This window comes from Oncorhynchus nerka, linkage group LG22 (genome assembly GCF_034236695.1).
Source record: "Oncorhynchus nerka isolate Pitt River linkage group LG22, Oner_Uvic_2.0, whole genome shotgun sequence".
Classification (NCBI taxonomy): Eukaryota; Metazoa; Chordata; class Actinopteri; order Salmoniformes; family Salmonidae; genus Oncorhynchus; species Oncorhynchus nerka.
The window spans coordinates 4,155,782-4,183,141 of NC_088417.1; the positions used below are offsets into that span (position 1 = coordinate 4,155,782).

The 27,360-nt window shown below is 41.8% G+C and overlaps 1 protein-coding gene across 1 annotated transcript in view; it reads left to right on the top strand.

Moving 5' to 3' along the window:
• LOC115127706 (junctophilin-1-like) overlaps nucleotides 1-26,286 on the top strand; it is a 157,597-nt gene extending 131,311 nt beyond the window's left edge. Inside the window, exons 5-7 of the mRNA XM_065006868.1 lie at nucleotides 20,808-21,670; nucleotides 25,667-25,763; nucleotides 25,931-26,286. Coding sequence (XP_064862940.1) covers nucleotides 20,808-21,670; nucleotides 25,667-25,747 — 944 coding nt within the window. The 3' untranslated portion in view covers nucleotides 25,748-25,763; nucleotides 25,931-26,286. The remainder of the gene's footprint in view (nucleotides 1-20,807; nucleotides 21,671-25,666; nucleotides 25,764-25,930) is intronic.
• The last annotated feature ends 1,074 nt before the right edge of the window (nucleotides 26,287-27,360 follow it).

Genomic DNA, 27,360 nt, shown 5'->3' on the forward strand with positions numbered 1-27,360 from the left:
AATCTGAGGCCCACGCCCGACTCTAACCTGCAGGTAGTCAGATAGAAAATGCAGTGTACAGTCAGAGACAGCGGAGCGATTTTTTTTTGACGGAGTGCAGGATTTATTTTCTGATGTCATTCCTGCCCTAGAAAACTATCATCTATGCTTCTCTCACGCAGCAGACATTTAGGGACCGGGGAGAAAATGCAATGCCTCAACAATAACAAAAACATCAATTTTCAACATTTTCAAATGACATCAGTTTGACCGGTTTTAAGGAAATCAAAATCAGTGATAGTGACCCAACATGTTTTCTGATAAGATTTAATTTCGGCTTGGATGCACATTTTATGACGCTGATGAAGATAGCACCTTTATAGACGGTCCCTAACAAGTATTCATTCTCTCAAAATACTGAAATAAATAAATCGATATTTTCCACTTCTATTCCTTAATCAAAATGTACATTTGGTGTTTCATTTTACTGCAAGAAATACTTAATTCTGCAGGAGTTAATATTATATTAGACTATGTGAGAGGTTATATAATTATGTGAGAGGTTATAAACCTATAGTTAATATTATATTAGACGATATGAGAGGTTATAAACCTAGAGTTAATATTATATTAGACTATGTGAGAGGTTATAAACCTATGTGAGAGGTTATAAACCTAGAGTTAATATTATATTAGACTATATGTGAGGTTATAGACCTATATGAGAGGTTATAGACCTATATGAGAGGTTATAAACCTATATGAGAGGTTATAGACCTATATGAGAGGTTATAGACCTATATGAGAGGTTATAGACTATGTGAGAGGTTATAAACCTAGAGTTAATATTATATTAGACTATATGAGAGGTTATAAACCTAGAGTTAATATTATATTAGACTATGTGAGAGGTTATAAACCTAGAGTTAATATTATATTAGACTATGTGAGAGGTTATAAACCTAGAGTTAATATTATATTAGACTATATGAGAGGTTATAAACCTAGAGTTAATATTATATTAGACTATATGAGAGGTTATAGACCTATATGAGAGGTTATAGACCTATATGAGAGGTTATAGACCTATATGAGAGGTTATAGACCTAGAGTTAATATTATATTAGACTATATGAGAGGTTATAAACCTAGAGTTAATATTATATTAGACTATATGAGAGGTTATAGACCTATATGAGAGGTTATAGACCTATATGAGAGGTTATAGACCTATATGAGAGGTTATAGACTATGTGAGAGGTTATAGACCTAGAGTTAATATTATATTAGACTATATGAGAGGTTGTAGACCTATATGAGAGGTTATAGACCTATATGAGAGGTTGTAGACCTATATGAGAGGTTGTAGACCTATATGAGAGGTTATAGACCTAGAGTTAATATTATATTAGACTATATGAGAGGTTATAGACCTACAGTCATTGTGCAGATTCAGTTCGGCTGCTGTTCCATCTGAACAGTAGGCTACAGTTCCCTTGACGTACCATTTTGACGTCCCCTGTCTTGTGACTCTCAGTTGTGTATAGCGCCTCACAATCACCCTCTTTTATCACCTTACCAAGACATTCCCTAACATCACTGTTCTGGCCCTACCCCCCATTTCACAGCTTTTCTCTTTTCTCTTATTGAATTCAACTCCAACATTGTGTTCAACTCCAACATTGTCCTTCATTATCCTTCAACTCCAACATTGTGTGTGTGTGCCGATTGGTGTGTATTTGGCGATTGGTGTACAGTTATGCCCTGAAGCTCAGCCTCACGTACTAACTAACGCCAGAAAAAAAATAAACACTTGTTCACTTGTTCATGACCAGAACCCTGGTATAAACATAGGGCTCTGGTCAAAGTAGTGCACTATACATCGAGTATAGGATGCCATTTGGGACACACACGTAGCCAGGTATGTTCAGATCGAGTGTGTTTATTTCAGCACAGTCATGTGTGGTTATTAGTAGTAGCTGGGCCTGTATTAGAGACCCTGTATTAACAGGCATGTTTTGGCAGGTTATCTGTCTGTCATGTGATCAACGCTGAGATAAACGCAGTCAGCGGAAGTCCTGTGATGTTTTCATTTGGGACGTATTTAAAATCTTGTTCTGGAACACGTCGTCAGCTGACTCTTAACTTGTCATTCCCTGGCAGAGAAGATAACACAACAGTAACTACAACACTGACGTCATGGCCGATAACATGGCCAGATTATAGGAGATGTGAGTCTCGCATCACCGTGGTCAAGAGGTCGACGTGATTCAGTTCACTGTATATCACCTCGTATATCAAAAGACAAACCAAGTATACAGACACACACACACATACCAGGTACAACATTCAAATCATTTTGAAACAACAGATTATGATGCCAACATAGCAACAGTTTGTCAGAGTAACAGTAGCTTTTCAAAATGGGAGCTGGTGCCAGGGGGCCCTTTGACTAGATACCAGGGGGGCCCTTTGACTAGATACCAGGGGGCCCTTTGACTAGATACCAGGGGGCCCTTTGACTAGATACCAGGGGGCTTTGACTAGATACCAGGGGGGCCCTTTGACTAGATACCAGGGGGGCCCTTTGACTAGATACCAGGGGGGCCCTTTGACTAGATACCAGGGGGGCCTTTGGCTAGATACCAGGTGTGACCCTTTGACTAGATACCAGGCGGGGCCCTTTGACTAGATACCAGGGGGGCCCTTTGACTAGATACCAGGTGTGACCCTTTGACTAGATACCAGGGGGTCCTTTGACTACAGACCAGGGGGTCCCTTTGACTAGATACCAGGGGGCCCTTTGACTACAGACCAGGGGGTCCCTTTGACTAGATACCAGGGGGCCCTTTGACTATAGACCAGGAGGGGCCCTTTGACTATAGACCAGGGGGGCCCTTTGACTCGATACCAGGGGGCCCTTTGACTATAGACCAGGGGGCCCTTTGACTCGATACCAGGGGGCCCTTTGACTATAGACCAGGGGGCCCTTTGACTCGATACCAGGGGGGCCCTTTGACTAAATACCAGGGGGGCCCTTTGACTATAGACCAGGGGGGGCTCTTTGGCTAGATACCAGGTGTGACCCTTTGGCTAGAACCCAGGGGGGGGCTCTTTGGCTAGAACCCAGGGGGGGCCCTTTGACTAGATACCAGGGGGGGCTCTTTGGCTAGAACCCAGGGGGGGCCCTTTGACTAGATACCAGGGGGGGCTCTTTGGCTAGAACCCAGGGGGTGACCCTTTGACTATGGACCAGGGGAGGCCCTTTGACTCCTTGAGATGTTAATTGGACATTGATGATGTTAGGACATCTGAAGGTTTCTTGAGATTTGATTTGCGTACGTACTGACAGGACACCACATTACATCACATCATCTTCAAAGCCAATGTCGGAGCGATGTCGTCTGGACGCGGCTGCTTCTGTTCTCCCAAAATGTTCAACCATTCCCTGATTCTGACCCGAGTTAAGCCTAAATGGAACGTAATTCCCCTTTTTATGGACTTTTCTCTCTATGCATTCTGACCTTTGAACTTAAGCATGAGAATAGCTTGCTATTCCCCCGCTATTAGTTTGCGGTGGAGATAGAATACATTAAGGTGGTGGTGGTGGTGGTGTGTTTATAGTATAGTAATACATTAAGGTGGTGGTGGTGGTGGTGTGTTTATAGTATAGTAATACATTAAGGTGGTGGTGGTGGTGATGGTGTGTTTATAGTATAGTGATACATTAAGGTGGTGGTGGTGGTGGTGTGTTTATAGTATAGTAATACATTAAGGTGGTGGTGGTGGTGGTGGTGTGTTTATAGTATAGTAATACATTAAGGTGGTGGTGGTGGTGTGTTTATAGTATAGTAATACATTAAGGTGGTGGTGGTGGTGTGTTTATAGTATAGTAATACATTAAGGTGGTGGTGGTGGTGTGTTTATAGTATAGTAATACATTAAGGTGGTGGTGGTGGTGGTGTGTTTATAGTATAGTAATACATTAAGGTGGTGGTGGTGGTGGTGGTGTGTTTATAGTATAGTAATACATTAAGGTGTGGTGGTGGTGGTGTGTTTATAGTATAGTAATACATTAAGGTGGTGGTGGTGGTGGTGGTGTGTTTATAGTATAGTAATACATTAAGGTGGTGGTGGTGGTGGTGGTGTGTTTATAGTATAGTAATACATTAAGGTGGTGGTGGTGGTGTGTTTATAGTATAGTAATACATTAAGGTGGTGGTGGTGGTGTGTTTATAGTATAGTAATACATTAAGGTGGTGGTGGTGGTGTGTTTATAGTATAGTAATACATTAAGGTGGTGGTGGTGGTGATGGTGTGTTTATAGTATAGTAATACATTAAGGTGTGGTGGTGGTGGTGGTGGTGGTGTGTTTATAGTATAGTAATACATTAAGGTGGTGGTGGTGGTGGTGGTGGTGGTGGTGTGTTTATAGTATAGTAATACATTAAGGTGGTGGTGGTGTGTTTATAGTATAGTAATACATTAAGGTGGTGTGTTTATAGTATAGTAATACATTAAGGTGGTGGTGGTGGTGTGTTTATAGTATAGTAATACATTAAGGTGGTGTGTTTATAGTATAGTAATACATTAAGGTGGTGGTGGTGGTGGTGTGTTTATAGTATAGTAATACATTAAGGTGGTGGTGGTGGTGGTGGTGTGTTTATAGTATAGTAATACATTAAGGTGGTGGTGGTGGTGGTGTGTTTATAGTATAGTAATACATTAAGGTGTGGTGGTGGTGGTGGTGGTGTGTTTATAGTATAGTAATACATTAAGGTGTGGTGGTGGTGTGTTTATAGTATAGTAATACATTAAGGTGTGGTGGTGGTGTGTTTATAGTATAGTAATACATTAAGGTGTGGTGATGGTGGTGTGTTTATAGTATAGTAATACATTAAGGTGGTGGTGGTGTGTTTATAGTATAGTAATACATTAAGGTGGTGGTGGTGTGTTTATAGTATAGTAATACATTAAGGTGGTGGTGGTGGTGGTGTGTTTATAGTATAGTAATACATTAAGGTGGTGGTGGTGGTGGTGTGTTTATAGTATAGTAATACATTAAGGTGGTGGTGGTGGTGTGTTTATAGTATAGTAATACATTAAGGTGTGGTGGTGGTGTGTTTATAGTATAGTAATACATTAAGGTGGTGGTGGTGGTGTGTTTATAGTATAGTAATACATTAAGGTGGTGGTGGTGGTGGTGTGTTTATAGTATAGTAATACATTAAGGTGGTGGTGGTGGTGTGTTTATAGTATAGTAATACATTAAGGTGGTGGTGGTGGTGGTGTGTTTATAGTATAGTAATACATTAAGGTGTGGTGGTGGTGGTGTGTTTATAGTATAGTAATACATTAAGGTGGTGGTGGTGTGTTTATAGTATAGTAATACATTAAGGTGTGGTGGTGGTGGTGGTGGTGGTGGTGTGTTTATAGTATAGTAATACATTAAGGTGGTGGTGGTGGTGTGTTTATAGTATAGTAATACATTAAGGTGTGGTGGTGGTGGTGTGTTTATAGTATAGCAATACATTAAGGTGTGGTGGTGGTGGTGTGTTTATAGTATAGTAATACATTAAGGTGGTGGTGGTGATGTGTTTATAGTATAGTAATACATTAAGGTGTGGTGGTGGTGGTGTGTTTATAGTATAGTAATACATTAAGGTGTGGTGGTGGTGGTGGTGGTGTGTTTATAGTATAATAATACATTAAGGTGGTGGTAGTGGTGGTGGTGTGTTTATAGTATAGTAATACATTAAGGTGTGGTGGTGGTGTGTTTATAGTATAGTAATACATTAAGGTGGTGGTGGTGGTGTGTTTATAGTATAGTAATACATTAAGGTGGTGGTGGTGTGTTTATAGTATAGTAATACATTAAGGTGGTGGTGGTGGTGGTGGTGGTGGTGTGTTTATAGTATAGTAATACATTAAGGTGGTGGTGGTGGTGGTGTGTTTATAGTATAGTAATACATTAAGGTGGTGGTGGTGGTGGTGGTGTGTTTATAGTATAGTGATACATTAAGGTGGTGGTGGTGGTGGTGTGTTTATAGTATAGTAATACATTAAGGTGGTGGTGGTGTGTTTATAGTATAGTAATACATTAAGGTGGTGGTGGTGGTGTGTTTATAGTATAGTAATACATTAAGGTGGTGGTGGTGTGTTTATAGTATAGTAATACATTAAGGTGTGGTGGTGGTGGTGGTGGTGTGTTTATAGTATAGTAATACATTAAGGTGGTGATGGTGGTGTGTTTATAGTATAGTAATACATTAAGGTGGTGGTGGTGGTGTGTTTATAGTATAGTAATACATTAAGGTGGTGGTGGTGGTGGTGTGTTTATAGTATAGTAATACATTAAGGTGTGGTGGTGGTGGTGGTGGTGTGTTTATAGTATAGTAATACATTAAGGTGGTGGTGGTGGTGGTGTGTTTATAGTATAGTAATACATTAAGGTGGTGGTGGTGGTGGTGTGTTTATAGTATAGTGATACATTAAGGTGGTGGTGGTGGTGGTGTGTTTATAGTATAGTAATACATTAAGGTGGTGGTGGTGGTGTGTTTATAGTATAGTAATACATTAAGGTGGTGGTGGTGGTGTGTTTATAGTATAGTAATACATCAAGGTGGTGGTGGTGGTGTGTTTATAGTATAGTAATACATTAAGGTGGTGGTGGTGTGTTTATAGTATAGTAATACATTAAGGTGGTGGTGGTGGTGGTGTGTTTATAGTATAGTAATACATTAAGGTGGTGGTGGTGGTGTGTTTATAGTATAGTAATACATTAAGGTGGTGGTGGTGGTGTGTTTATAGTATAGTAATACATTAAGGTGGTGGTGGTGGTGTGTTTATAGTATAGTAATACATTAAGGTGTGGTGGTGGTGGTGGTGTGTTTATAGTATAGTAATACATTAAGGTGGTGGTGGTGGTGGTGTGTTTATAGTATAGTAATACATTAAGGTGTGGTGGTGGTGGTGTGTTTATAGTATAGTAATACATTAAGGTGGTGGTGGTGGTGGTGTGTTTATAGTATAGTAATACAGGTGTGGTGGTGGTGGTGTGTTTAAGGTGGTGGTGGTGGTGGTGGTGGTGTGTTTATAGTATAGTAATACATTAAGGTGGTGGTGGTGGTGGTGTGTTTATAGTATAGTAATACATTAAGGTGTGGTGGTGGTGGTGTGTTTATAGTATAGTAATACATTAAGGTGTGGTGGTGGTGGTGGTGTGTTTATAGTATAGTAATACATTAAGGTGGTGGTGGTGGTGTGTTTATAGTATAGTAATACATTAAGGTGGTGGTGGTGGTGTGTTTATAGTATAGTAATACATTAAGGTGTGGTGGTGGTGTGTTTATAGTATAGTAATACATTAAGGTGGTGGTGGTGGTGTGTTTATAGTATAGTAATACATTAAGGTGTGGTGGTGGTGTGTTTATAGTATAGTAATACATTAAGGTGTGGTGGTGGTGTGTTTATAGTATAGTAATACATTAAGGTGGTGGTGGTGGTGTGTTTATAGTATAGTAATACATTAAGGTGGTGGTGGTGTGTTTATAGTATAGTAATACATTAAGGTGGTGGTGGTGGTGTGTTTATAGTATAGTAATACATTAAGGTGGTGGTGGTGTGTTTATAGTATAGTAATACATTAAGGTGGTGGTGGTGGTGTGTTTATAGTATAGTAATACATTAAGGTGTGGTGGTGGTGGTGGTGGTGTGTTTATAGTATAGTAATACATTAAGGTGTGGTCGTGGTGGTGTGTTTATAGTATAGTAATACATTAAGGTGTGGTGGTGGTGTGTTTATAGTATAGTAATACATTAAGGTGTGGTGGTGGTGGTGTGTTTATAGTATAGTAATACATTAAGGTGTGGTGGTGGTGTGTTTATAGTATAGTAATACATTAAGGTGGTGGTGGTGTGTTTATAGTATAGTAATACATTAAGGTGGTGGTGGTGGTGGTGGTGGTGGTGTGTTTATAGTATAGTAATACATTAAGGTGGTGGTGGTGTGTTTATAGTATAGTAATACATTAAGGTGTGGTGGTGGTGGTGGTGGTGGTGGTGTGTTTATAGTATAGTAATACATTAAGGTGGTGGTGGTGGTGGTGTGTTTATAGTATAGTAATACATTAAGGTGTGGTGGTGGTGTGTTTATAGTATAGTAATACATTAAGGTGGTGTGTTTATAGTATAGTAATACATTAAGGTGTGGTGGTGGTGGTGGTGTGTTTATAGTATAGTAATACATTAAGGTGTGGTGGTGGTGTGTTTATAGTATAGTAATACATTAAGGTGTGGTGGTGGTGTGTTTATAGTATAGTAATACATTAAGGTGGTGGTGGTGGTGGTGTGTTTATAGTATAGTAATACATTAAGGTGGTGGTGGTGGTGGTGGTGGTGGTGGTGTGTTTATAGTATAGTAATACATTAAGGTGTGGTGGTGGTGTGTTTATAGTATAGTAATACATTAAGGTGTGGTGGTGGTGTGTTTATAGTATAGTAATACATTAAGGTGTGGTGGTGGTGTGTTTATAGTATAGTAATACATTAAGGTGTGGTGGTGGTGTGTTTATAGTATAGTAATACTCTGTATTCGTAGCTTGACTTTAAGTCCCTCTTAATTCCACCACTTTTACGTTGCGTTGAAACAATCAATAAGGTCGATCAACCTGTCGGTTTCAAGTGGAACAACATGTACTTTCTTTATTCTGATAGAAATAACACACTTCTCCTTGTACTGTCCTTTACAGATACGAGCTTTTGCTCAGAGCTGCTGGGTAAATGAGTACATCTGTTTGGATCAGGAGATTGTAAATACAGCATCTCTGTGCTAGTGATGGCTGTTTAACAGTCTGCTGGCCTTGAGATGGAAGCTGTTTTTCAGTCACTTGGTGTTTAGTTTGTCTGGAAACGTGACGTCGGGGTGGCTGGTTTTGTTTTTGTAGTCCGTGATCAATACATTTGACAGCAGAATCGGCCAATACAATACAGCAGAATCAGGAAGTGACTAGCGGCCAATATATTTGACAGCAGAATCGGCCAATACAATACAGCAGAATCAGGAAGTGACTAGCGGCCAATACATTTGACAGCAGAATCGGCCAATACAATACAGCAGAATCAGGAAGTGAACGCCCACTCTGCTATTCAGACCCCGCCTTCGTTCCGTTTTGATCAACCCTTTTTGCCTCAGTGTGTTAGCTGGGAAAGCATATCAACTCATGTAGAAATGCCACGATGTTGAAATCATCCACATCTAAATATGATGAGTTTGCGAGATAAGATGTATAAGAAGGCCATAAGAAACGCCAGACGGGCTCATTTTACGAACTAGATCACTATTATTCAGAATAATTGATCGTTTGATAAATCCTACCCTGCAAAAATCTATGTGGACTTTCCTCCACATCAAAATGTGATGTGTTTTCTGCATATTTCAGAGATAAGATAAGCAACGTCAGGCTGGGTATCAGTCAAGACCTGATGAGAAGTTTGATGAAATGAGTTCTAGCCGACCACACAAAAGGAACTATGGATGTAATTTTCCCTGGTGGACAGAGAGACATGCTCAGGAAAGTGATATCAGAACTTATGTCTTCTACCTGCCTCCTCCATCCTATCCCCCACCACCTTCTACAAAACGGTTTTTCATTGCACATCTGATGAAGTGCAACGCTATTGTTAATCACTTCCTGTTTCAAAAGGCATTTCCCCCACGGCTCTATAAACTGCTCTGGTGAAACCCTTTCTGAAGGAAAGGCATCTAGATTCTTCCAGTTCTTAGCAAAGTTCACCTAATCTTCAACCGTCCATTCTTAAGGCAAATTCTGGAGAAATTGATGTTCAAACAGCTACGATATGTTTTATGTGCCAACTGTTTTCCATTCTGGTTTTGGTGCCCACCACACGCACAGAGACAGCCTTAGTTCAAGTGATTAATGATCCCAGAGCCAACGCAGATGCCAAACAGCTCTCTGTCCTTGTAATCTTAGATTTAAGTGCTGCATTCGACACTGCTGACCATGATGTCCTTCTGGACAGACTGGAGAGGTGGGTCGGCCTCTCCGCTCCAGTTCTAAATTGGTTTAGGACCTATTAAACCGGTCGAGAGTTTTTTGTCCCCCTTGGTGAACATAACTCAGAGAAAATACACATCACGTGGCGTTCTACGAGGTTCGATTTTGGGTCCGGTACCATTTATATATGTTACCCCTTGGCAGTGTTATCAGTCTGGTATTGTTCCCCTTGGCAGTGTTATCAGTCTGGTAATGTTCCCCTTGGCAGTGTTATCAGTCTGGTATTGTTCCATTTATATATTTTACCCATTGGCAGTGTTATCAGTCTGGTATTGTTCCATTTATATATGTTACCCCTTGGCAGTGTTATCAGTCTGGTATTGTTCCCCTTGGCAGTGTTATCAGTCTGGTATTGTACCATTTATATATGTTACCCCTTGGCAGTGTTATCAGTCTGGTACTGGTCCATTTATATATGTTACCCCTTGGCATTGTTATCAGTCTGGTACTGGTCCATTTATATATGTTACCCCTTGGCAGTGTTATCAGTCTGGTATTGTTCCATTTATATATGTTACCCCTTGGCAGTGTTATCAGTCTGGTATTGTTCCCCTTGGCAGTGTTATCAGTCTGGTATTGTTCCATGTATATATGTTACCCCTTGGCAGTGTTATCAGTCTGGTATTGTTCCATTTATATATGTTACCCCTTGGCAGTGTTATCAGTCTGGTATTGTTCCATTTATATATGTTACCCCTTGGCAGTGTTATCAGTCTGGTATTGTTCCATTTATATATGTTACCCCTTGGCAGTGTTATCAGTCTGGTATTGTTCCCCTTGGCAGTGTTATCAGTCTGGTATTGTTCCATTTATATATGTTACCCCTTGGCAGTGTTATCAGTCTGGTATTGTTCCCCTTGGCAGTGTTATCAGTCTGGTAATGTTCCATTTATATATGTTACCCCTTGGCAGTGTTATCAGTCTGGTAATGTTCCCCTTGGCAGTGTTATCAGTCTGGTATTGTTCCATTTATATATGTTACCCCTTGGCAGTGTTATCAGTCTGGTATTGTTCCATTTATATATGTTACCCCTTGGCAGTGTTATCAGTCTGGTATTGTTCCCCTTGGCAGTGTTATCAGTCTGGTATTGTACCATTTATATATGTTACCCCTTGGCAGTGTTATCAGTCTGGTACTGGTCCATTTATATATGTTACCCCTTGGCATTGTTATCAGTCTGGTACTGGTCCATTTATATATGTTACCCCTTGGCAGTTTTATCAGTCTGGTATTGTTCCATTTATATATGTTACCCCTTGGCAGTGTTATCAGTCTGGTAATGTTCCATTTATATATGTTACCCCTTGGCAGTGTTATCAGTCTGGTATTGTTCCCCTTGGCAGTGTTATCAGTCTGGTATTGTTCCATTTATATATGTTACCCCTTGGCAGTTTTATCAGTCTGGTAATGTTCCATTTATATATGTTACCCCTTGGCAGTTTTATCAGTCTGGTATTGTTCCCCTTGGCAGTGTTATCAGTCTGGTATTGTTCCATTTATATATGTTACCCCTTGGCAGTGTTATCAGTCTGGTATTGTTCCATTTATATATGTTACCCCTTGGCAGTGTTATCAGTCTGGTATTGTTCCATTTATATATGTTACCCCTTGGCAGTGTTATCAGTCTGGTATTGTTCCATTTATATATGTTACCCCTTGGCAGTGTTATCAGTCTGGTATTGTTCCATTTATATATGTTACCCCTTGGCAGTGTTATCAGTCTGGTATTGTTCCATTTTTATATATGTTACCCCCCTTTGGCAGTGTTATCAGTCTGGTATTGTTCCATGTATATATGTTACCCCTTGGCAGTGTTATCAGTCTGGTATTGTTCCATTTATATATGTTACCCCTTGGCAGTGTTATCAGTCTGGTATTGTTCCATTTATATATGTTACCCCTTGGCAGTGTTATCAGTCTGGTATTGTTCCATTTATATATGTTACCCCTTGGCAGTGTTATCAGTCTGGTATTGTTCCATTTATATATGTTACCCCTTGGCAGTGTTATCAGTCTGGTATTGTTCCATTTATATATGTTTACCCCTTGGCAGTGTTATCAGTCTGGTATTGTTCCATTTATATATGTTACCCCTTGGCAGTGTTATCAGTCTGGTATTGTTCCATTTATATATGTTACCCCTTGGCAGTGTTATCAGTCTGGTATTGTTCCATTTATATATGTTACCCCTTGGCAGTGTTATCAGTCTGGTATTGTTCCATTTATATATGTTACCCCTTGGCAGTGTTATCAGTCTGGTATTGTTCCATTTATATATGTTACCCCTTGGCAGTGTTATCAGTCTGGTATTGTTCCATTTATATATGTTACCCCTTGGCAGTGTTATCAGTCTGGTATTGTTCCATTTATATATGTTACCCCTTGGCAGTGTTATCAGTCTGGTATTGTTCCATTTATATATGTTACCCCTTGGCAGTGTTATCAGTCTGGTATTGTTCCATTTATATATGTTACCCCTTGGCAGTGTTTCAGTCTCATGTTCTGGCAGTGTTATCAGTCTGGTATTGTTCCATTTATATATGTTACCCCTTGGCAGTGTTATCAGTCTGGTATTGTTCCATTTATATATGTTACCCCTTGGCAGTGTTATCAGTCTGGTATTGTTCCCCTTGGCAGTGTTATCAGTCTGGTATTGTTCCATTTATATATGTTACCCCTTGGCAGTGTTATCAGTCTGGTATTGTTCCATTTATATATGTTACCCCTTGGCAGTGTTATCAGTCTGGTATTGTTCCCCTTGGCAGTGTTATCAGTCTGGTATTGTTCCATTTATATATGTTACCCCTTGGCAGTTTTATCAGTCTGGTAATGTTCCATTTATATATGTTACCCCTTGGCAGTTTTATCAGTCTGGTATTGTTCCCCTTGGCAGTGTTATCAGTCTGGTATTGTTCCATTTATATATGTTACCCCTTGGCAGTGTTATCAGTCTGGTATTGTTCCATTTATATATGTTACCCCTTGGCAGTGTTATCAGTCTGGTATTGTTCCATTTATATATGTTACCCCTTGGCAGTGTTATCAGTCTGGTATTGTTCCATGTATATATGTTACCCCTTGGCAGTGTTATCAGTCTGGTATTGTTCCATTTATATATGTTACCCCTTGGCAGTGTTATCAGTCTGGTATTGTTCCATTTATATATGTTACCCCTTGGCAGTGTTATCAGTCTGGTATTGTTCCATTTATATATGTTACCCCTTGGCAGTGTTATCAGTCTGGTATTGTTCCATTTATATATGTTACCCCTTGGCAGTGTTATCAGTCTGGTATTGTTCCATTTATATATGTTACCCCTTGGCAGTGTTATCAGTCTGGTATTGTTCCCCTTGGCAGTGTTATCAGTCTGGTATTGTTCCCCTTGGCAGTGTTATCAGTCTGGTATTGTTCCATTTATATATGTTACCCCTTGGCAGTGTTATCAGTCTGGTATTGTTCCATGTATATATGTTACCCCTTGGCAGTGTTATCAGTCTGGTATTGTTCCATTTATATATGTTACCCCTTGGCAGTGTTATCAGTCTGGTATTGTTCCATTTATATATGTTACCCCTTGGCAGTGTTATCAGTCTGGTATTGTTCCATTTATATATGTTACCCCTTGGCAGTGTTATCAGTCTGGTATTGTTCCATTTATATATGTTACCCCTTGGCAGTGTTATCAGTCTGGTATTGTTCCATTTATATATGTTACCCCTTGGCAGTGTTATCAGTCTGGTATTGTTCCATTTATATATGTTACCCCTTGGCAGTGTTATCAGTCTGGTATTGTTCCATTTATATATGTTACCCCTTGGCAGTGTTATCAGTCTGGTATTGTTCCATTTATATATGTTACCCCTTGGCAGTGTTATCAGTCCGGTATTGTTCCATTTATATATGTTACCCCTTGGCAGTGTTATCAGTCTGGTATTGTTCCCCCTTGGCAGTGTTATCAGTCTGGTATTGTTACCCCTTGGCAGTGTTATCAGTCTGGTATTGTTACCCCTTGGCAGTGTTATCAGTCTGGTATTGTTCCATTTATATATGTTACCCCTTGGCAGTGTTATCAGTCTGGTATTGTTCCATGTATATATGTTACCCCTTGGCAGTGTTATCAGTCTGGTATTGTTCCATGTATATATGTTACCCCTTGGCAGTGTTATCAGTCTGGTATTGTTCCATGTATATATGTTACCCCTTGGCAGTGTTATCAGTCTGGTATTGTTCCATTTATATATGTTACCCCTTGGCAGTGTTATCAGTCTGGTATTGTTCCATTTATATATGTTACCCCTTGGCAGTGTTATCAGTCTGGTATTGTTCCATTTATATATGTTACCCCTTGGCAGTGTTATCAGTCTGGTATTGTTCCATTTATATATGTTACCCCTTGGCAGTGTTATCAGTCTGGTATTGTTCCATTTATATATGTTACCCCTTGGCAGTGTTATCAGTCTGGTATTGTTCCATTTATATATGTTACCCCTTGGCAGTGTTATCAGTCTGGTATTGTTCCATTATATATGTTACCCCTTGGCAGTGTTATCAGTCTGGTATTGTTCCATGTATATATGTTACCCCTTGGCAGTGTTATCAGTCTGGTATTGTTCCATTTATATATGTTACCCCTTGGCAGTCTGGTATTGTTCCCTTGGCAGTGTTATCAGTCTGGTATTGTTCCATTTATATATGTTACCCCTGGCAGTGTTATCAGTCTGGTATTGTTCCATTTATATATGTTACCCCTTGGCAGTGTTATCAGTCTGGTATTGTTCCATTTATATATGTTACCCCTTGGCAGTGTTATCAGTCTGGTATTGTTCCCTTGGCAGTGTTATCAGTCTGGTATTGTTCCATTTATATATGTTACCCCTTGGCAGTGTTATCAGTCTGGTAATGTTCCATTTATATATGTTACCCCTTGGCAGTGTTATCAGTCTGGTATTGTTCCCCTTGGCAGTGTTATCAGTCTGGTATTGTTCCATTTATATATGTTACCCCTTGGCAGTTTTATCAGTCTGGTATTGTTCCATTTATATATGTTACCCCTTGGCAGTTTTATCAGTCTGGTATTGTTCCATGGCAGTGTTATAGTCTGGTTTCCCCCTTGGCAGTGTTATCAGTCTGGTATTGTTCCATTTATATAGGTTACCCCTTGGCAGTGTTATCAGTCTGGTATTGTTCCATTTATATATGTTACCCCTTGGCAGTGTTATCAGTCTGGTATTGTTCCATGTATATATGTTACCCCTTGGCAGTGTTATCAGTCTGGTATTGTTCCATTTATATATGTTACCCCTTGGCAGTGTTATGTTATATTGTCTGGTATTGTTCCATTTATATATGTTACCCCTTGGCAGTGTTATCAGTCTGGTATTGTTCCATTTATATATGTTACCCCTTGGCAGTGTTATCAGTCTGGTATTGTTCCATTTATATATGTTACCCCTTGGCAGTGTTATCAGTCTGTATTGTTCCATTTATATTGTTCCCCTTGGCAGTGTTATCAGTCTGGTATTGTTCCCCTTGGCAGTGTTATCAGTCTGGTATTGTTCCATTTATATATGTTACCCCTTGGCAGTGTTATCAGTCTGGTATTGTTCCATTTATATATGTTACCCCTTGGCAGTGTTATCAGTCTGGTATTGTTCCATTTATATATGTTACCCCTTGGCAGTGTTATCAGTCTGGTATTGTTCCATTTATATATGTTACCCCTTGGCAGTGTTATCAGTCTGGTATTGTTCCATTTATATATGTTACCCCTTGGCAGTGTTATCAGTCTGGTATTGTTCCATTTATATATGTTACCCCTTGGCAGTGTTATCAGTCTGGTATTGTTCCATTTATATATGTTACCCCTTGGCAGTGTTATCAGTCTGGTATTGTTCCATTTATATATGTTACCCCTTGGCAGTGTTATCAGTCTGGTATTGTTCCATGTATATATGTTACCCCTTGGCAGTGTTATCAGTCTGGTATTGTTCCATTTATATATGTTACCCCTTGGCAGTGTTATCAGTCTGGTATTGTTCCATTTATATATGTTATTGTTCCCCTTGGCAGTGTTATCAGTCTGGTATTGTTCCCCTTGGCAGTGTTATCAGTCTGGTATGTTACCCCTTGGCAGTGTTATCAGTCTGGTATTGTTCCCCTTGGCAGTGTTATCAGTCTGGTATTGTTCCATTTATATATGTTACCCCTTGGCAGTGTTATCAGTCTGGTATTGTTCCATGTATATATGTTACCCCTTGGCAGTGTTATCAGTCTGGTATTGTTCCATTTATATATGTTACCCCTTGGCAGTGTTATCAGTCTGGTATTGTTCCATTTATATATGTTACCCCTTGGCAGTGTTATCAGTCTGGTATTGTTCCATTTATATATGTTACCCTTGGCAGTGTTATCAGTCTGGTATTGTTCCATGTATATATGTTACCCCTTGGCAGTGTTATCAGTCTGGTATTGTTCCATTTATATATGTTACCCCTTGGCAGTGTTATCAGTCTGGTATTGTTCCATTTATATATGTTACCCCTTGGCAGTGTTATCAGTCTGGTATTGTTCCATTTATATATGTTACCCTTGGCAGTGTTATCAGTCTGGTATTGTTCCATTTATATATGTTACCCCTTGGCAGTGTTATCAGTCTGGTATTGTTCCATGTATATATGTTACCCCTTGGCAGTGTTATCAGTCTGGTATTGTTCCATGTATATATGTTACCCCTTGGCAGTGTTATCAGTCTGGTATTGTTCCATGTATATATGTTACCCCTTGGCATTGTTATCAGTCTGGTATTGTTCCCCTTGGCATTGTTATCAGTCTGGTATTGTTCCATGTATATATGTTACCCCTTGGCAGTGTTATCAGTCTGGTATTGTTCCATATATACCCCTTGGCAGTGTTATCAGTCTGGTATTGTTCCATTGGCATGTTATCAGTTACCCCTTGTTCCATTTATCAGTCTGGTATTGTTCCATTTATATATGTTACCCCTTGGCAGTGTTATCAGTCTGGTATTGTTCCATTTATATATGTTACCCCTTGGCAGTGTTATCAGTCTGGTATTGTTCCATTTATATATGTTACCCCTTGGCAGTGTTATCAGTCTGGTATTGTTCCATTTATATATGTTACCCCTTGGCAGTGTTATCAGTCTGGTATTGTTCCATTTATATATGTTACCCCTTGGCAGTGTTATCAGTCTGGTATTGTTCCATTTATATATGTTACCCCTTGGCAGTGTTATCAGTCTGGTATTGTTCCATTTATATATGTTACCCCTTGGCAGTGTTATCAGTCTGGTATTGTTCCATTTATATATGTTACCCCTTGGCAGTGTTATCAGTCTGGTATTGTTCCATTTATATATGTTACCCCTTGGCAGTGTTATCAGTCATTTGGTATTGTTCCATTTATATATGTTACCCCTTGGCAGTGTTATCAGTCTGGTATTGTTCCATTTTTATGTTATATGTTAGCGTCCCCTTGGCAGTGTTATCAGTCTGGTATTGTTCCATTTATATATGTTACCCCTTGGCAGTGTTATCAGTCTGGTATTGTTCCCCTTGGCAGTGTTATCAGTCTGGTATTGTTCCATTTATATATGTTACCCCTTGGCAGTGTTATCAGTCTGGTATTGTTCCATTTATATATGTTACCCCTTGGCATTGTTATCAGTCTGGTATTGTTCCATTTATATATGTTACCCCTTGGCAGTGTTATCAGTCTGGTATTGTTCCATTTATATATGTTACCCCTTGGCAGTGTTATCAGTCCGGTATTGTTCCATTTATATATGTTACCCCTTGGCAGTGTTATCAGTCTGGTATTGTTCCATTTATATATGTTACCCCTTGGCATTGTTATCAGTCTGGTATTGTTCCATTTATATATGTTACCCCTTGGCAGTGTTATCAGTCCGGTATTGTTCCATTTATATATGTTACCCCTTGGCAGTGTTATCAGTCTGGTAATGTTCCATTTATATATGTTACCCCTTGGCAGTGTTATCAGTCTGGTATTGTTCCATTTATATATGTTACCCCTTGGCAGTGTTATCAGTCTGGTATTGTTCCATTTATATATGTTACCCCTTGGCAGTGTTATCAGTCTGGTATTGTTCCATTTATATATGTTACCCCTTGGCAGTGTTATCATTACATTTACATTTACATTTAAGTCATTTAGCAGACGCTCTTATCCAGAGCGACTTACAAATTGGTGCTTTCACCTTATGACATCCAGTGGAACAGCCACTTTACAATAGTGCATCTAGGTCTTTTAAGGGGGGGGGTAGCTTGCCGTGCTTGCCGTGCGGTAGCAGAGAGAACAGTCTATGACTAGGGTGGCTGGAGTCTTTGACAATTTTTAGGGCCTTCCTCTGACACCACCTGTATAGAGGTCAGGATAGCAGGAAGCTTGACCCCGGTGATGTACTGGGCCGTACAAACTACCCTCTGTAGTGTCTTGCGGTCGGAGGCCGAGCTGTTGCCATACCAGGCAGTGATGCAACCAGTCAGGATTGTAGTTAAGGTGGTGGTTAAGGGTGATAGTTAAGGGTTTTATTTAAGGGTTTTATTTAAGGGTTGTAGTTAAGGTGGTGAAGGGTGATAGTTAGGGTGGTAGTTAAGGTGGTGGTTAAGGATGGTAGTTAAGGTGGTGGTTAAGGGTGGTAGTTAAGGTGGTGGTTAAGGGTGATAGTTAGGGTGGTAGTTAAGGTGGTGGTTAAGGGTGGTAGTTAGGGTGGTAGTTAAGGTGGTGGTTTAGGGTGGTAGTTAAGGTGGTGATTAAGGGTGGTAGTTAAGGTGGTGGTTAAGGGTGGTAGTTAAGGTGGTGAAGGGTGATAGTTAGGGTGGTAGTTAGGGTGGTAGTTAAGGTGGTGGTTAAGGGTGGTAGTTAAGGTGGTGGTTAAGGGTGGTAGTTAAGGTGGTGAAGGGTGATAGTTAGGGTGATAGTTAAGGTGGTGGTTAAGGGTGGTAGTTAGGGTGGTAGTTAAGGTGGTGGTTTAGGGTGGTAGTTAAGGTGGTGATTAAGGGTGGTAGTTAAGGTGGTGAAGGGTGATAGTTAGGGTGGTAGTTAAGGTGGTGGTTAAGGATGGTAGTTAAGGTGGTGGTTAAGGGTGGTAGTTAAGGTGGTGAAGGGTGATAGTTAGGGTGGTAGTTAGGGTGGTAGTTAAGGTGGTGGTTAAGGGTGGTAGTTAAGGTGGTAGTTAAGGTGGTGAAGGGTGATAGTTAGGGTGGTAGTTAAGGTGGTGGTTAAGGGTGGTAGTTAAGGTGGTGGTTAAGGGTGATAGTTAAGGTGGTGTATAGTAGACTATGATAACTTGTTGATAGAAATGCATACCTTCATTATAATGTTGAGTCTACATTGTCAAGATGATAATTCTTAGTTGTCCATTCCAGACAAATTAAACAGCAGCGGATTGCAGATAGCTGAGCTCTGTTCTACTAATCTAGACAGGAGCAGTGGATAGCAGATAGCTGAGCTCTGTTCTACTAATCTAGACAGGAGCAGTGGATAGCAGATAGCTGAGCTCTGTTCTACTAATCTAGACAGGAGCAATGGATAGCAGATAGCTGAGCTCTGTTCTACTAATCTAGACAGGAGCAGTGGATAGCAGATAGCTGAGCTCTGTTCTACTAATCTAGACAGGAGCAATGGATAGCAGATAGCTGAGCTCTGTTCTACTAATCTAGACAGGAGCAGCGGATAGCAGATAGCTGAGCTCTGTTCTACTAATCTAGACAGGAGCAGCGGATAGCAGATAGCTGAGCTCTGTTCTACTAATCTAGACAGGAGCAGTGGATAGCAGATAGCTGAGCTCTGTTCTACTAATCTAGACAGGAGCAGTGGATAGCATATAGCTGAGCTCTGTTCTACTAATCTAGACAGGAGCAGTGGATAGCAGATAGCTGAGCTCTGTTCTACTAATCTAGACAGGAGCAATGGATAGCAGATAGCTGAGCTCTGTTCTACTAATCTAGACAGGAGCAATGGATAGCAGATAGCTGAGCTCTGTTCTACTAATCTAGACAGGAGCAGTGGATAGCAGATAGCTGAGCTCTGTTCTACTAATCTAGACAGGAGCAGTGGATAGCAGATAGCTGAGCTCTGTTCTACTAATCTAGACAGGAGCAGTGGATAGCAGATAGCTGAGCTCTGTTCTACTAATCTAGACAGGAGCAGCGGATAGCAGATAGCTGAGCTCTGTTCTACTAATCTAGACAGGAGCAGCGGATAGCAGATAGCTGAGCTCTGTTCTACTAATCTAGACAGGAGCAGTGGATAGCAGATAGCTGAGCTCTGTTCTACTAATCTAGACAGGAGCAGTGGATAGCAGATAGCTGAGCTCTGTTCTACTAATCTAGACAGGAGCGTGTTTGTGTTTGTGTGTGTGCGTGTGTGTGTGCGTGTGTGTGTGCGTGTGCGTGCGTGTGTGCGTGCGTGTGTGCGTGTGTGTGTGCGTGCGTGTGCGTGCGTGCGTGCGTGTGTGTGCGTGCGTGTGTGTTTCCGTGTGTGTGTGTGTGTCTATAGCTATGTATCTGTGTGTTGTTTTCACCACCACCAGATGAATGATTGATCAAATCAAATCAAAGGTTCATACGTGTTAATTGTAACGGGGTCTCTGTTACTGCCCCCCACGACACCCTCTAATATTTCATACACATGGTGGTTGCATATTGCATGTAAGAGTGTGTTAATTGAATCAACATGAGTTGTGTCTCTGTCCGTCTCCCCTTTAGGTCCTGACTATATCAAGCAGGCGTTCATGGAGGCAGTAGATCCTGCTGAAGAGAAGGAGGACAACCCCACCAGCACCGCCCAGACCGCCGGGCCCACCCCTCCCCCATCGCCCCACAGCAAGAAGAGACCGCACAGCAACAGCGTCTCCACCTCCGCCTCCCACAAGATCAGCAAGGACGAATCATCACACAGTCGCAAGGCCAGCAAGGACGAATCATCACACAGTCGCAATGCAAGCAAAGATGAATCATCACACAGTCGCAATGCAAGCAAGGATGAATCATCACACAGTCGCAATGCAAGCAAGGATGAATCATCACACAGTCGCAATGCCAGCAAGGATGAATCATCACACAGTCGCAAGGCCAGCAAAGAGGAGAAGCCGGTCCGTAAGACCAGCAAGGAGGAGCGGTCGAGCAGAAAGTTGAGTAAAGAGGAGAGGGTGTCCATCGCTGCCGAGCCTTCAAGAGCTGCTGCTCCCTCTTCCCAGATTAGATACGAGGAGGCTCCAGCCAAACCCCCCAAGGCCCCGGAGCCCGGCCCCACCAACGTACCACCACCCCATGCTGCTGCTCCGCAGACGGTGGTGGGTCCTGTTAATGGAGTGGGACAACTCCACTCCCAGTACCATAGCTACTACGTCAAAGCCCCCTCCAGGGGACCCCTGCCCCCGGAACCTGAGCCTGAGGAGGACGAGGAGCCCAGTCAACTGACCCTGGCACGGATGGCCCCGCCAACCCCCAAGCCGACGCCCACCAGCGAACCGTGCAAACTCAGGAAGCCGGATTCGCTAAAACCAAAGAGCCTGGCAGAGACCAAGAAGGCCAGTATGGAGATGGCTGAGGGGAAGGAGGAAGAGAATGTAAGTATACAGCGTCTGATAGTGGGAGAGCTGATCCAAGATCAGCCTTTTAGATCATAATGAATCAGATTACATGGAGAGGAGGACCTGATCCTAGATCATAATGAATCAGATTACATGGAGAGGAGGACCTGATCCTAGATCATAATGAATCAGATTACATGGAGAGGAGGACCTGATCCTAGATCATAATGAATCAGATTACATGGAGAGGAGGACCTGGTCCTAGATCATAATGAATCAGATTACATGGAGAGGAGGACCTGATCCTAGATCATAATGAATCAGATTACATGGAGAGGAGGACCTGGTCCTAGATCATAATGAATCAGATTACATGAAGAGGAGGAGGGAGGAACTGATCCTAGATCATAATGAATCAGATTACATGGAGAGGAGGAGGAGGACCTGATCCTAGATCATAATGAATCAGATTACATGGAGAGGAGGAGGAGGTACTGATCCTAGATCATAATGAATCAGATTACATGGAGAGGAGACCTGATCCTAGATCATAATGAATCAGATTACATGGAGAAGAGGGGACCTGATCCTAGATCATAATGAATCAGATTACATGGAGAGGAGAAGGGGACTGATCCTAGATCATAATGAATCAGATTACATGGAGAGGAGAAGGGGACTGATCCTAGATCATAATGAATCAGATTACATGGAGAGGAGGAGGGGACTGATCCTAGATCATAATGAATCAGATTACATGGAGAGGAGACCTGATCCTAGATCATAATGAATCAGATTACATGGAGAAGAGGACCTGATCCTAGATCATAATGAATCAGATTACATGGAAAGGAGGACCTGATCCTAGATCATAATGAATCAGATTACATGGAGAGGGGGGGACCTGATCCTAGATCATAATGAATCAGATTACATGGAGAGGAGGACCTGATCCTAGATCATAATGAATCAGATTACATGGAGAGGGGGGGACCTGATCCTAGATCATAATGAATCAGATTACATGGAGAGGGGGGGACCTGATCCTAGATCATAATGAATCAGATTACATGGAGAGGAGGAGGGGACTGATCCTAGATCATAATGAATCAGATTACATGGAGAGGAGACCTGATCCTAGATCATAATGAATCAGATTACATGGAGAGGAGGACCTGATCCTAGATCATAATGAATCAGATTACATGGAGTGGAGGACCTGGTCCTAGATCATAATGAATCAGATTACATGGAGAGGAGGAGGAGGACCTGATCCTAGATCATAATGAATCAGATTACATGGAGAGGGGACCTGATCCTAGATCATAATGAATCAGATTACATGGAGAGGGGACCTGATCCTAGATCATAATGAATCAGATTACATGGAGAGGAGGAGGAGGACCTGGTCCTAGATCATAATGAATCAGATTACATGGAGAGGAGGACCTGGTCCTAGATCATAATGAATCAGATTACATGAAGAGGGGAACTGATCCTAGATCATAATGAATCAGATTACATGGAGAGGAGGAGGGAGGACCTGATCCTAGATCATAATGAATCAGATTACATGGAGAGGAGGAGGAGGACCTGATCCTAGATCATAATGAATCAGATTACATGGAGAGGAGGAGGAGGACCTGATCCTAGATCATAATGAATCAGATTACATGGAGAGGAGGACTGGAGGATCAGATTACATGGAGAGGAGGAGGAGGACCTGATCCTAGATCATAATGAATCAGATTACATGGAGAGGAGGAGGAGGACCTGATCCTAGATCATAATGAATCAGATTACATGGAGAGGAGGACCTGGTCCTAGATCATAATGAATCAGATTACATGGAGAGGGGGGAACTGATCCTAGATCATAATGAATCAGATTACATGGAGAGGAGACCTGATCCTAGATCATAATGAATCAGATTACATGGAGAAGAGGGGACCTGATCCTAGATCATAATGAATCAGATTACATGGAGAGGAGAAGGGGACTGATCCTAGATCATAATGAATCAGATTACATGGAGAGGAGAAGGGGACTGATCCTAGATCATAATGAATCAGATTACATGGAGAGGAGGAGGGGACTGATCCTAGATCATAATGAATCAGATTACATGGAGAGGAGACCTGATCCTAGATCATAATGAATCAGATTACATGGAGAGGAGAAGGGGACTGATCCTAGATCATAATGAATCAGATTACATGGAGAGGAGAAGGGGACTGATCCTAGATCATAATGAATCAGATTACATGGAGAGGAGACCTGATCCTAGATCATAATGAATCAGATTACATGGAGAGGGGGACCTGATCCTAGATCATAATGAATCAGATTACATGGGCGGTTAAAGCGTTGGACTAGTAACCGAAAGGTTGCAAGTTCGAATCCCCGAGCTGACAAGGTACAAATCTGTCGTTCTGCCCCTGAACAGGCAGTTAACCCACTGTTCCTAGGCCGTCATTGAAAATAAGAATTTGTTCTTAACTGACCTGCCTAGTAAAATAAAGGTACAATTTTTTAATCACCAAGCTACCCCTACCTAATCACCAAGCTACCCCATAGTTACCGCTACCTAATCACCAAGCTACCCCATAGCTACCCCTACCTAAGCACCAAGCTACCCCATAGTTACCCCTACCTAATCACAAGCTACCCCATAGTTACCCCTACCTAATCACCAAGCTACCCCATAGTTACCCCTACCTAATCACCAAGCTACCCCATAGCTACCCCTACCTAATCACCAAGCTACTCCATAGTTACCCCTAACTAATCACCAAGCTACCCCATAGCTACCCCTACCTAATCACCAAGCTACCCCATAGTTACTCCTACCTAATCACCAAGCTACCCCATAGTTACTCCTACCTAATCACCAAGCTACCCCATAGCTACCCCTACCTAATCACGAAGCTACCCCTACCTAATCACGAAGCTACCCCATAGTTACCCCTACCTAATCTCCAAGCTACCCCTACCTAATCACCAAGCTACCCCATAGTTACCTCTACCTAATCACCAAGCTACCCCTACCTAATCACCAAGCTACCCCATAGCTACCCCTACCTAATCACCAAGCTACCCCATAGTTACCCCTACCTAATCACCAAGCTACCCCTACCTAATCACCAAGCTACCCCATAGTTACTCCTACCTAATCACCAAGCTACCCCATAGTTACTCCTACCTAATCACCAAGCTACCCCATAGCTACCCCTACCTAATCACGAAGCTACCCCTACCTAATCACGAAGCTACCCCATAGTTACCCCTACCTAATCTCCAAGCTACCCCTACCTAATCACCAAGCTACCCCATAGTTACCTCTACCTAATCACCAAGCTACCCCTACCTAATCACCAAGCTACCCCATAGCTACCCCTACCTAATCACCAAGCTACCCCATAGCTACCCCTACCTAATCACCAAGCTACCCCATAGTTACCCCTACCTAATCACCAAGCTACCCCTTGCTGATCACCAAGCTACCCCATAGTTACCCCTACCTAATCACCAAGCTACCCCATAGCTACCCCTACCTAATCACCAAGCTACCCCATAGTTACCCCTACCTAATCACCAAGCTACCCCTTGCTGATCACCAAGCTACCCCATAGTTACCTCAGTAAACAACATCCTGTCTCCATCACTGACTATGTTGCGATAGTTAGACATAAGGCTGCATTGGAATTATTGTTATTTATATATCTATCGGGAGTGAACAATTATTTATCTTATTCCTGTTAAAGTCTCGACTGTAAAGAGATGATTTGCATAATTAACTATTATTTATCTTATTGCTGTTAAAGTCCCAACTGTAAAGAGATTATTTGCATAATTAACTATTATTTATCTTATTGCTGTTAAAGTCCCAACTGTAAAGAGATTATTTGCATAATTAACTATTATTTATCTTATTGCTGTTAAAGTCCCAACTGTAAAGAGATGATTTGCATAATTATGGGATGTGTCAGTTGAGTGTTCTCTCTCCTAACTCTCCTTTACGTTGTCTTGCAGGCTCCTAACTCTATCCTGGTTGCTATGGTGATGCTGTTGAATATCGGCCTAGCGATCATATTTGTTCACTTCCTGACATGATGGTCCTGTTTCTCAGGTAACCTCCGTTTAAAATTGTAGTTTTTCTAAAAATCTAAATGACCATACAAGATGTTTGTTACTTCCCTAAAGAGCCTGATGTGATAACCTTCTGTGTGTTTTACAGTCCAATCAGTTAATAACTAATCAATGATACCCCATCTCAACTGTGTTTGACCCCCTCAGTGATGCCATGGCAACCGGTGCAGTTGCGTTGCCGGCCCGTCAAAATTCTAAATGGCGGCAGTCAGACAGTCGGGGTGAGGCCGCAGGAGCTTGGGAAACAGCTGTGTGACATAGGAGAGAAACAGGAGAGGCAGGAGAGAAGGACCCGCAGCCTGTCCTGGGTCGTCCACAGCTCTGCCTGATCATAATACTCTCCTCTGGAGCCTGTGGAAGAACAAACTGACATGTCTGAGAGAGATAGTAAAAACACTACAACAGAAAATGTAAACACACACACACACAAACACACACACACACACACACACACAAACACACACACACACACACACACACACAAACACACACACACACACACACACACAAAACACACACACACACACACACACACACACACACACACACACAAACACACACACACACACACACACACACACACACACACACACACACACACACACACACACACACACACCACACACACACCACACACCACACACCACACACACACCACACACCACACACCACACACACCACACACACACACACACACACTCACACTACACACACACACACACACACCACACACACACACACACACCACACACACACACACACACACTCACACCACACACAGGACAAAATTAAGTAATTGAAACACACGTCTGCTGACCCAAGCAGTGAACTCTATGCTCTGCTCGTGCATGGACACTCCTTCTGTCCTGTTTCTGTCTGTCCTTCTGTCTGTCCTTCTGTCTGTCCTTCTGTCCTGTTTCTGCCTGTCCTTCTGTCTATCCTCTGTCCTGTTTCTGCCTGTCCTTCTGTCTGTGCTTCTGTCCTGTTTCTGTCTGTCCTTCTGTCTGTCCTTCTTTCCTGTTTCTGCCTGTCCTTCTGTCCTGTCCTTCTGTCTGTCTTTCTGTCCTGTTTCTGCCTGTCCTTCTGTCTGGGCTTCTGTCCTGTTTCTGTCTGTCCTTCTGTCCTGTTTCTGTCTGTCTTTCTATCCTGTTTCTGCCTGTCCTTCTGTCTGTGCTTATGTCCTGTTTCTGTCTATCCTCTGTCCTGTTTCTGCCTGTCCTTCTGTCTGTCCCTCTGTCCTGTTTCTGCCTGTCTTTCTGTCTGTCTTTCTGTCCTGTTTCTGTCTGTCCTTCTGTCCTGTCCTTCTGTCCTGTCCTTCTGTCTGTCCTTCTGTCCTGTCCTTCTGTCTGTCCTTCTGTCTGTCCTTCTGTCTGTACTTCTGTCCTGTTTCTGTCTGTACTTCTATCTGTCTGTACTTCTGTCCTGTTTCTGTCTGTTCTTCTGTCTGTCCTACCAGGGACACAGAGGGACGGACTGACTTTAACTGGGCCAGTGTGGAGAAGTGCTTATAGTTGACAGAAGCTAACAGCTGCCTTACTGTTTGACCCTCTGACGTTTTGATAGGGAGAAGTGAGCAC